General features: G+C 44.3%; 1 protein-coding gene across 2 annotated transcripts in view; it reads left to right on the forward strand.

The window, feature by feature from the left end:
- LOC108606789 (optomotor-blind protein) overlaps positions 1 to 11,908 on the forward strand; it is a 56,138-nt gene extending 44,230 nt beyond the window's left edge. Inside the window, exons 4-7 of one of the 2 annotated variants that reach the window (XM_017997231.1) lie at positions 4,802 to 4,948; positions 5,011 to 5,087; positions 9,646 to 9,905; positions 10,324 to 11,908. In XM_017997231.1, the coding sequence (XP_017852720.1) occupies positions 4,802 to 4,948; positions 5,011 to 5,087; positions 9,646 to 9,905; positions 10,324 to 11,357 (1,518 nt within the window). In that variant the 3' untranslated portion in view covers positions 11,358 to 11,908. Of the gene's footprint in view, positions 1 to 4,801; positions 4,949 to 5,010; positions 5,092 to 9,645; positions 9,906 to 10,323 lie in introns of those variants that run through there. The other variant, XM_033294285.1, reaches the window with a different exon arrangement.
- The last annotated feature ends 377 nt before the right edge of the window (positions 11,909 to 12,285 follow it).

Consider the following 12,285-nt stretch of genomic DNA (forward strand, 5'->3'; position numbering starts at 1 on the left):
GCCTGCAAAACATGAAAATATACTCAAGTGTTATCGATTAATGTCCAAGTCTAGCAGCTACCGAACGAGCTGCTGAACCCAAAAACCCAAAGCCAACAAAAACGAGCCCAGCAGCAGCAGCAACAACAACAACAACAGCAACAGAAAACTCGCTTGGCTGCTCAGCCAAAAGTCAGTGGCTAAATGGACAACAGCAAGTATTAAAGTTGTTGGTTCTTTATTATGATTATTCGCCTTTTTAATAAAGAAGAACAAAAGGCGCCGACAAATATGGCAAAACGACAAAAGCAACAGCAGCAGCAACAACAACAACTGAGCAGCAGCAACAACTGCGGGCAAGTTGATTGCGCAGCATTTGGCTGGTGCTAATGTCATCGAGCGTTGAACACCTTTATCAGTGTTGCATTGAAATGCACACACGCATGCGCGCCGCCGCCAAGTTGCAACTGCATGTGGCATGCAACCGCAGCGAGCGAGCGACTGAGCGACTGCTTATCGCAACAAATAGTCATTGCGAAATAGTTGACGCTAGCACGGCGGTGGGTCGCCATTCAATTTATTAGCTGCAATAAAACGCAAATCATACCGCGCTCCGCTCCCCTCCTCTCCTTCCCTACCCACAGCTGCAGCCCTTTTGGCTTTAAAAAGGCGGCGACGCGTTTTAAGCGTCGGCAAAGTGTTGAAATCATTTGAAATATTTGTCATTCGCTGATAGCTGCAGCTGCTGCCGCTGCTGCTGCTGCTGCTGCTGCTGGCGTCGACGTCGGCGCATGTTGCTGCTCGGGGTGGTAGTAGTTGGCCAGTAGCTGTTTGACCATTAGCGCTAGCGTTTTTATCTATGACAGGACGGGCCATAACTAACTTGGCTCATTTATAAAAAAATGTGAACTTCGGGGGCTTCGGCATTATTTATTGCTGCAGCGATAAATGCGTAGTAAATTATAGTTTTGCTGGCTGCATTAAAATTTCGATAAATTATCGAGCATACATTTGTTGACTCATCAATGTAAAAGTGGCAATAAATTAAAAAGCGATAAACGATTTAGAAGCAGCTAAAATATGAAATCAAATCACAGTTTATCGATAAGTTAGTAAGTGTCTAAGCGATAAATAAGCGATCGCTTAATTTAGCAATATTTAAGCGTTTATGTAATCGTTTCAATGCATTTGCTGCAAGCGATAAGTTATCGATTGTCACTAAATTGAATGCTTTTCATATGAATTATTCTAAAAGCAAAGCAAACACATTTACAGCTATCTAAATTGCATGCAAAGCGTGTTATCGATAGCTGTTATCGAGCCATTGCCTGGCCAAACAAAAACTCCAATATTCAATCAATGCTCAGCATTTCCTTCTCTTTTCTTTTTGTTCGCTGCCTGGCTGCTGTTTTATTGTCCAATCGTCTGTGAGCTCTAGTTTGATGATTGAGGGGGCGGGGGGTAGAACAGTGTCAATTTGCATACAGCAAAAGTTTGCAGGCAGTCGCCAAGCTCCAAGCCCCAAGCCCCGGGCATCATTAGCTGCGACTTTGTTAACTTAGCCAACCAACGCCGCCGCCGCCGCCACCGCCTGCTCCAGCTCCCATGGCTTTGGTCTTAGCTTGACCCAAACGCCGCCCATTTTGTTTAGCAAATTTGCAATTGGCCGCCGCAACGACGCCACCATTGGAGACAGGCCGAGGACACGACAAGGCGCTTATAGAAGCGAAGCGAGGAGATAACTTGAGGCAAGAGATCGATTGTGAGTGCACTAGTTGCTGCTGCTGTGGCAACAACAACAGCAGCAGCAACTCACTTGGCTCACAGGCTGTGTGTATCTCAATCTGGTGGCCAGCGCAGCCTTCGCATTCGTTTCGTTTCGTTTCTGTTTCGTGTTGTCATTAAAATGTAAATCCATTTAATTAACATTTTCCGTTCAGACGACGAACGACAACGGGGCGACCACCAAAAGATAGCAGCAGGGCTCTCAAAAGAATTGTTATAAATTGTAAATAAATTTTGACGTTATTTAAATGAAATATACATTAAGTTGTTGTTGCTGTTGCTTTCGACTCAGCAGCAGCAGCAGCAGCAGCAGCAGCGTGAGAGTTTTGACAGCGACAGAAAAATCAATGAAGTTGGCTGAGACTAGGAGAGAAGTTCAAACTTGGGTGGCTGCTGCTGTAAACGGGTTCGGGATTGGGACTGATAATATACTTGTGTGTGTGTTTCGATTTTGAGTCTCTCTCTTGGTCTCTGCATAAAATTATGCATAATTCAGAGATTAATAAAAAAGACGCTGCTGCTGTGGCTGCTGCTGCTGCTGCTGCTGCTGCATGGTGGGTCCGATGACTGGCTGGCTGGCTGGCTGGCTGGCTGACCCGCTGGCTTAATTAAGACATGTTTTTGTAGTTCCAAGTTTCGTGTTGATATTTATGGGCGACTATAGCAAAGGCAGCAGCTCAATATGCATAACGCTGTTGACTTTCAAAAGCGACAACAGAGAGCAGCAACAGAGAGTGAGCAACACATTGTCGTCGTCATCGTCATCGTCGTCATCATTGCTGCTGTTGTTGTCGTTGTCGGCGCCTTCAATTATGTCCATAATTGGTCAACAGGTAGCCAAAAATGGTTTTGGTTGCTGCTGCTGCTGCCTAATTGAGCTAAGCGAGAGTTTCAAGCTTTAGATTAAGCGCAACTTTGTCAACGTCAGCGGCGCCTTTAGAATCAACAAATTCGCTCAAGTTGCTAATTCATTTAACAGCAACAATTTTTGCATGAGCATTTGCTTTGATAAATTGCGCACTTGTTGTTGTTGTTGCTGCTGTAGCTGTAGCTGTAATTTGTGTTGTCGCTGGCCGCATGCAATCACGATCAGCAATTGTTGATATTGCTCGTGTGCAAAAGTAAAGAGTTGCAACTGTCGATAACCGTTAGCAATCAGACAACAGCAACATGCCAAATCAAAGTGTGAGTGATCATTCAATTAAGCAGCACGCCAGCAACAGCAACAGCAACAACAACAACAGCAGCAATCACAGCGACAGCAACAACAAGCAGAGTCAACAAGCAACTGCTAAAGCGCGTTGCCATCATCAGTTAAATTATGTGATAATATGCCAACAATGAGTGTGCAACAGCAACAGCAGCAACATGAACAGCAGCAATCAACACGCAAAAGCCCAAAAAGCAAACACTGCAACTTGCTGCTGTTGCTGCCTGACTAGCGTGAAAGATGCAGCCAAAGGCAATGCACACAGCAGCAGCACGTAGCGCAAAGTCCCGCAGCAACATGAGCAGCAGTAGCAACACCAAAATTGCTGCACCTTTTATGGTTCGTGTGTTGCCGGCGGCTCAATCAGTTTGTCACCCGGGCGATATATAGAGTGATTAGGTGGGCCCAAGCTGGAGAAGAGCAGGAGGTGCCGCCAGGCCACTTTGCAGGCAACAGTCTAGCAACGTGCAACAATGCGCAGCAGCAATTGTTGCTGATTTTGCATTAGTTTGCGCGACAGCAATCATATACGAAAAATCTAGACAATATTTGATGCATAATTGCATTAGTCGCTTGCCAATCAATTCAATCAGCAGCAACAACAACAAGAGCAGCAACAGCAACAGCAACAGCAACAGTTGCTGATTTGTAGCTTGTTGAGCGACGTCGCCTGCTTGGCGTCCGTGTAATCGCACTTCATGTCTAATTAGACTTGTTTATGCCCATTTGAAAAACTGAGCAGCAGCAGCAGCAACCAAAACACGTTACAAGGCATGCGTAATTTTTTGTATATATATATATATATATATGGCTAACTTCACGGTTATGTACATTTGAATTATAAGACAAACTGAGCAACATTTTAAAGCGAGAGAGTGTAATGCAAATTGTTTCATCAATAAATGCAAAAGTTTAATAAATTTATGTGTCAATAAATTTTGCAGCAAATTAGCAAATGACGTTTTAAGTAGACGCCAAGTGGCTGGCGATTTATGGGGCAAGCTCAGAGCTCGGCTTAAGCAAATGATTAATGTGTTTGCTCATTGCCTTAAAAGGCGCTGAGTTGGCTAAGCAACAAAATGGCGCTGAGGCAATTAATCAAAGCAAAAGCCAAATAAAAAGTTTAAGTTAGCTATAGTTATAGATTATTATTAGTCACACCTGCCAGACTTGGGTGGTCAGCTGCAGCACAAAATGGCGACAGCAGAGCAGCAACTTGTGCGGTCTACACGCAGCAGCAGCAACAGCAACAGACACAGGCTCAGCCTCAAGTCTGCACCGTAGTCTATGGCGCTCTCCCTCTCTCTCTCTCTCTCTCTCTGGGCCTCTCGCTCTTGTCGTTTAATCGAAGTCAATGCGACGAGTTATGGTAATTAAAAAGGTGTTCCTTGTGCAACGCTCGCCAAAGCGACTTTTCGTTTTCATTCCTTTTTTTTAGTTTAGCTTTGCCTGGGAGGTCCGCAGACAAATTCATATTTTATGACAACAGCAAACTTGGCGCGCGTGCATTTTGGTGGGTGGTCGTCGTTGTCGTAGTCGTAGTCGTAACTGGAATGCAGTCTAGTCTGCTGCTGCTGCTGTTGTTGTTGGCCACAGTTGCTGCCATAAATACATGCACACTACAACGCTGCGCCGCTCGCTCGTTCGCTCGCTCGTTCGTTGTCAAGTTTTGTCAAGTTACTGCCGCCAAACGAAAAATACTTTGCCCACTCCTTCATCTATATATGTGTGTGTGTGTGTGTGTGTGTGTGTGTTTGTGTGTGTGTGTGTCTTGTTCTCAATCGCTCTGCTTACCATTTTGCATTTGCTTTTTATTCCCTTTGGCAGACCATACTCAACTCAATGCACAAGTATCAGCCGCGCTTTCACCTGGTGCGAGCCAACGATATTTTGAAGCTACCCTACTCCACGTTTCGCACCTATGTCTTCAAGGAGACCGAGTTCATAGCCGTGACTGCATATCAAAATGAAAAGGTAAGTGCCGCGCATCTAAATCGCTTAGCGCACATCAACTAAACTAATTACTAACTTTGCAGATAACTCAACTGAAGATCGATAACAATCCCTTTGCAAAGGGATTTCGTGATACGGGCGCTGGCAAACGCGAAAAGAAGTGAGTACCACTAAAGTCTAATTGCAGATTAAGCTATAGTTAGTTATAGTTTATAGTTTATGGCGTTAAGCGCTTAAATAGCAAGAGCGACAGTTTAGACTTGAGTAATTTCATTTTTATTAAAGCAAATACCAAATAATAATTAAAATTGTGTATGGACAGTACAGTAAACATTCTATATAAGCAATTTTTCGATTTCATTATGCTCAGTTCATTATCTTTTATTTCTATTATGCTTGCCAGTCTAACAAGCAAAATTAATCATTAAAAAAAAACTTAAAAATAGCAAGCAAAAGTTTAAGCAATAAAAAGCAATTCTAGTAATTTATATTTAAATTTTTTAGCTACATTTGTTATGAAATTTATTTAAAATGAGCGCAAGAAATAGCAAAAGAGCGAAAAGCATTGAAAACATTGAGTAAACTAAATTGAATTGAATAAATTTTTGTTGTTAAAATTGAATTCATTACATTAGAGCTTCAAATTAATTGAAATAATTTGCTCGCTTATCGAGAGCTTCGAATCGAATCGAACTGTGTGTGTGTTCGCTCAGCTGAGAGCTGCAGTCGCTTTTAATTTGTCAATCCAATTGAGTTGGGACTGGGACTGGGACTGGGCGGCAGCAGCTCGATTGGCCACTCAGCATGTCCGATGGTCATGAGCTGGCCATTTGTACAGATTTGTAAGCGATATTGGCTCTGGCTGAGGCTTGATTAGAGAGCCAGACATTAATATTTGCCAAATCTGTGCGGAACTAATTAGCCCGCTGCTTGTCAAATTGCAAGCGAATGAACAAGCGACAACAACAGCAACAACAACAAAAGCCAAAACAGTTATAGACTCGATTGTTGGTTGTTGTTGTTGTTGCTGATGATGATGCTGCTGCTGCTGCTGCTGCTGCTGCTGCTGCTGTTGATGCGGATGCGAATTCGAATGCTTGTTTGGCTGATGACTGGCACCTTGCATGGCCCCCAGCTGTTAGCTTGTAATCCATATTGATGGATTGATTTCAATTTCCTGTTGACCAACACACACAGAGAGAGAGAGAGAGTCGAGAGTCAGTTCGACAGACAATGATGCTGCCCCCCCCTCACCCAAATGCCTTTGGACTTTTTAGCCCAAGCCCAGTTGGCAATTGTTTTTGAAGGATAACCGCAGAGTCAACAAACACGTAGCCGAGGGTTGGGCGCTCCAAGTGGCTTCCGTTTGCGCAGCCCCGCCCCCCTGCTGTGATTTAGGTACGAGCTTTGGGCTTTGGGCTCTGCCACTGACTTAGCATAATGATGAATGACATTTAATAGTTGAGCGAACCGTTTGCCAAACGTTACAAATCAATTTTCAATGTGTGTGTGTAACTGACAATGACAAGACACTGAGCAAGGAGCAGGACAACTTCATCAACATGACTTGGTCGAAACTTTTTGCTGTTTTGGCTTCGCTTATTAATTAAAAGTTTGTTAAGTAGCCAAACCGCTAAGCCGCCTGCCTAACCAAAATCCTTGGCAATTAAAGCGACTTAGTCAACTCTTTTATTATTTTTTTTTCCTCCTTTTTTAAATTCGCTCAATGGCCAACCCTTTGCTTCATTAGCAGCAGCAGCAGCGGCAACAATAATAATAAAATAACAACAATGCCATGGCGACATTTGAGCGTCAGTCGCGCTGAGCAGTTTGTCGCTTTTGTCGCTTTTGTTTGGGTGTCGCTTAAGCTCTTCACAGCAAGCGCCGCTAATTGGTGGCAACTATGAGCGGCACCACTAGCGCAACTCAGTGCGCCACTTCCGCCGGAATGATATTCAGTCCGTTCGGTCGCTCGTGCGCTCGTTCCTTCGCTCGCTCAGTCGCCCGCGGGCTCAAACGGAAATCTAAAGTGAAAACGTTTTAACAGCAGCCCAAGCAACGACTCGGGACGCAGCTAAAAAGCAATTGAAATACGTTTTCCTTTCTATTAACTGCACACACACACACACACACTCAACCCCCATTTGCCGCAGCCTCTGCCCGCTGCCGCTGCCGCTCAGTTGGCCGCAAAAGCCGCCGCGGGCGTTAGTTGACAATAGGCGCAAATTTTTTACGCTTTACCTTTTATTTTTTTTCTTTTTGCGCTCTGCTCTGTGCTGCTAATTTGCCAACACTTTTGACTGCGCATATGTTTATGTGTGTGAGTGTGTGCTTGTGTATGTGTGAAGCTTATTTAGACGTAATTCAAAAATTACAGGGCAACGGCCAAGGCAGACAACGCGCAATTTATCAACTGCCAGCCCCGCTTTGTATGCTATAGAAAATTGCTTAACACACACACACACACACAACTAGACAAAAGCAAAGATAAACGTCTTAGTTCGCCTTTTGTGTCGAGTGCTGCAAGTTTTTATAGCCAAAGCCCAAAGCCAGGAGTGTTTCGTTTAGAGTTTTGGGCGCTTAAATTTTGAATTTTGAATTACAGCAAATAACTGAAATTAATATAAAAATTCGAAAAGAAACTGCACTCGAAATTCAATAACTTTGAAAACTAAAGCAAGACACTCAAAATAATTTTGAAAATGTTAATTTTAATGTAATTTTGGAATTAGCTATAAACAATTTGCTACAAATTGTACAAAAATGATTTAAAACTCGAAACTTTGAGAGTTGCTTGCGAATTTTTTGTGCTCTGTTCGAAAGTTTGTCGAGCAGCCAAAGTCACGGCCAGGGCTACGGCGTCGTTTACTTTGGGCAGCGTTGTTAAGTTGGTGGGTTAGAGATACGTTGGCAGGATTAGCGCAAATTGATTTGCTATTAAATTAGCTAGACACACACACACACAACAATAAAGAAAAGAAAAAAACAGTTAAGTGTAAAAGAAGACGCCTGTGGCCAAATGCCCATGCCCATGCCCATGCCCATGCCCATGCCCAAATGGGTGGTGCCCACAATGTCTGGTTGCGTTTTAGCGGGTGTGGTTGCTGTGATAATGATACACACACACACACGCTTATAAATAACGACGCTTTAGTTCTACTCTATAAATTGCCCAATTTGTGGCAGTTGCTTTGATGTGTGAACAACAGCAAACGGCAACATGAGCTGGCAAAAGCAAAAGCAACATTAAAATTACATACGCGCCATGCAGAGAGGAGCAGAACACGTGGGTGGGCATAGGCTGAGTGGGTGGTGGGTGGTGGTTGGGTGGGTTAGCAGGTTTTGATCCTTTTGGCATTACAGACAGTACCAGACACTAAATTACACTAACGTGTTTTGAATTATTTTTCAATTTCATTGTCGGTGTGGCGCCCAGACACACACACAAACACACACACATGCATAACTGACGACTGTTTCCGCCTCTGCTACCATTGTTACATTTCAATTAAGTTTTCCGCTTGCCAACGCTTTCGCCAAATAGACAGACAGACAGACAGACAGACAGACAGACAGACAGACAATTGAATAGCAAGCGTACATATGTGTGCGAGCGTGTGTGTGTTAGTGCCGGCAGCGTTGCTTTATCATTTAGCAGATATTGCAGTTAGTGAAAATATTATGCGAACGCCAGCGTTAGATCCAAAAAGCGTAATTCAAATAAACTTCACTCGGTTTTCAACCCATACAAAGTGCAGCAAAATATTTGCAGTGAAGCGATTTCGCTTAGAGACACTTCAAGCGAACCAAATTGAGTAGCGAGCGACAGTTGAGAGAGCGAACAAATGAGCAGAAGTTGCCAGCACTGAGCGATCGCTTAGAGGCACTTCAAAGCGAATCAAAGTGAGTAGCGAGCGACAGTTGAGAGAGTGAACAAATGAGCAGAAGCTGCAGCATTTGGCGATCGCTTAGAGGCACTTCAAGCGAGCCAAAGTGAGTAGCGAGCGATAGTTGAGAGAGCGAAGAAATGAGCAGAAGTTGCCAGCACTGAGCGATCGCTTAGTCGCTCTTGAATTGCCATAGACCGAACTAATGCGCAGAAGCTTCAGCATTTGGCAATCGCTTAGTCGATCGCTTCGTCGGAGCAGTCAAGTACTCAAATATTAAATAAAACATCAGCCTGAAGTCTATACAATTAATTCTTAACTATAATTAGCAATAGGCTAATAGTTACTAATTAATTAAAACACAATGAAAACAAACTAAGATTTGGGGGTTTATTTGTGCTACAATTTGTGAGCAATGTCGCACGCCGCTTGTATTAATAAATCTATTTTGTGTTTGAATTTGCAAAGCAAGTTTTGTTTAACATTTAATGACCTGCTGGCGGATTTAAGCTTGTGATTAATTAATTAATTAAATTATAGAACTTTCTCTGCTGATACTTTTCATTCATTTATTAAATTCGTTAATACTGAATGTTTAATTGATTAATTTTAATAGTTTATCATTTATGCTTTATTTTAATTTTAGTTTTATTAAAATATAAAACAGTCAGACATTTATTTATTTATACTTTAAGAAAGTTAATCATATTGTTTAAAATCAAAAGCAAATAGTTGCTGCTTTAGCTTTAGCTTTAACTATTTTACCCATTAGACAATTGGATGTTCTAACTTGTTCGCGGCCTGCTTTCCGCTCCGCTTTCTCCCCCACTGTTGTTACAGGCAGGCGCTGATGTCGAATCGAGGGTCCGACTCGGACAAACTGAATCCGACGCACGTGAGCAGCTCCCGAGCGCCGCTGCACTTGGGCCATGCGGGGCGGCCGCCGCATCTGCATCCGGCCCATGCGGCCGCATTGCTGGACAATCAGCAGGACGACGATGATAAGCTGCTGGATGTGGTGGGACCGCCGCAGAGTCCGCTGCTCCCATTGAGCCACTCGCTCCAGCAGATGCATGCGCATCAGCATTCGGGTAAGTTAAGCAGAGCAAATAGTTGTTAAATATTTATAAAATACGCTATAATTAATGTTGACACAATTTAAATGTGCAGTGAATTTTTTTTAATTTTTAAATGAAATGAAGCGTAAATTTAATTTAAAGCATCGCAATTAATGCTAAGTGCTAATTAAGTTTATTTTTAGAAAAGTCAAAAACAAATAAATAATAACAATTTGCAATTTAATTAATTAATAAGAAATTCTGCTGCAACAAATTAAAACTTCAGCAACTCTTTCTAAATTTTAAAAGTCAGTTTAGTCCTTAGACTCAGCATAATTAATTAGTTTTGTTTAAAATTTACAATTTGTGTTTCAAAAATCAAGTTTAAGTTTAAGTTTTTTTGGCTTTAATTTAAGCTGCTAAATTGAATTTTCTTTTTTTTTTTTTGCAGCGCTTGCTGCTTGGTTCAATCATTTGGCCGGCGCTGGGGAGCACGCGGCGGCGGCGAATGCGGAGGACGCACTGCGTCGGCGACTACAGGCGGACGATGTGGAGCGCGATGGCAGCGACTCGAGCTGCTCGGAGAGCGTCGGCGGCAGCACTGGCGGTGCCTTTCGCCCCACCTCGACGGGCAGCCCTAAGGAAGGAGTCGGCGGCGGCGGTGGTGGTGGCGGTGCGGCCGCTGCAGCGGCTGCGCTCAATGCCGCCGGCAGCTATCCGTCGCCCAATATTTCAGTGGGACCGCCGATTCACCCGTCGCCGCATCTGTTGCCTTATCTCTATCCGCACGGACTTTATCCGCCGCCGCATCTGGGACTGCTGCACAATCCGGCAGCGGCGGCGGCCATGAATCCCGCCGGCCTCAATCCCGGGCTGCTGTTCAATGCGCAGCTGGCGCTGGCAGCGCAGCATCCGGCGTTGTTTGGGCACGCCTACGCCGCTGCTGGACATACGCCGGTGTCTCCGCTCCAGGGATTGAAGAGTCATCGCTTCTCGCCGTACAGTCTGCCCGGCAGTCTGGGCTCGGCCTTCGATGCAGTCACTCCAGGCTCGAATGCGAATCGCAGCGGCGGCGGCGGCGGCGGCGAATCAGCAGCGCCGCCCAATTTGCTTCCCAACGCTGCCGGAGGCATGGACAATGGACCGCGTAGTCTCAGCTCGAGTCCGCGACCGCGCGCCAGCTCCCACTCGCCGCCCACGCGTCCCATATCAATGTCGCCAACGACGCCGCCGTCGCTGCTGAAGCGTCAGTCGCAACACTCGCCCTCGGAGCTGAAGAGCATGGAGAAGATGGTCAACGGGCTCGAGGTGCAGCACAATGGCAGCGCAGCGGCAGCAGCGGCGGCAGCGGCAGCAGCAGCGCTGCTCTCCGAGGAGGCGGCAGCTCAACTGCATCACACCCAAGCGCATCATCCGCATAGCCACGCCCACTCGCATGCCGGACATGCAGCGGCGGCGGCGGCTGCGGCGGCAACGGATCAGTGACAATTACTGGACGGTCGCTCCTCGGACTGCGAGGATGGCGGCCTGGAGGACGATGAGGACGATGAGCACGATCGCAGCTCCGTCATCGATCTGGACGTCGATGTCTGACCGCAGACGTTGCAGCTTGGGCAGCTCTAGCGAGTGCAGCAGCCCCCCCTAGCCCCGATGCTCGACTGTAAATAGCGATCCCACACACACAAACACAAACACACACACATATATATATATATATGTAGCATATAGTATTTAGCCACGCCTACCTTGTAGCCCCCACCCCCCCAATTTAGAGCATAAGATAATGCGGGTCTCGTTTTGCGCAAGAAAAAGAATTCAACATTTTTTTTTCGAGTGTAGAATATTTAAGCAATGCTTAGTTCTTGTGATGCGCAGGATCGACCCGCCAGCTTTTGAAACTTAGTTTATCCATAGCAAGCAGCTCAGTGTCAGCGACAGAGCGAGAGCGCGAGAGCGAGAGCGCGAGAGAGTTTCCTTAACAAATGCCCAGTGCTCTTTGCATTTTAGTTTAACTCACAACAACAATAAATAAACAAAAAAATAACATAAACCAATTCATTTAAACTTATATAAAAAATTAACAAAAAAAAAAAAGCAAACAAATGTTTTAGCATTTAAGCTCACACACACACACACGCGCATACTATATAAATATATATTATCTGGCAACAACAAAAAAAAATTAGCAACATCCAAGATGGCGCCTATATAAAAAAAAAGCTTATGTAAATCGAATTGCATACACACACACACACACACATATAAATATATAAATGTAAACTTAAAACAAAAAATATAAAATACAAAAAAAATTATATATATATATATATATATATATACTAATTATATTACAAAACTGTATAAGCAAATGCGTAATTTTTTTTTCTTAGTCTTAGGCTGAAAACAATTTTTT

The sequence above is a fragment of the Drosophila busckii genome, chromosome X, assembly GCF_011750605.1.
Source record: "Drosophila busckii strain San Diego stock center, stock number 13000-0081.31 chromosome X, ASM1175060v1, whole genome shotgun sequence".
NCBI classification, from domain to species: Eukaryota; Metazoa; Arthropoda; class Insecta; order Diptera; family Drosophilidae; genus Drosophila; species Drosophila busckii.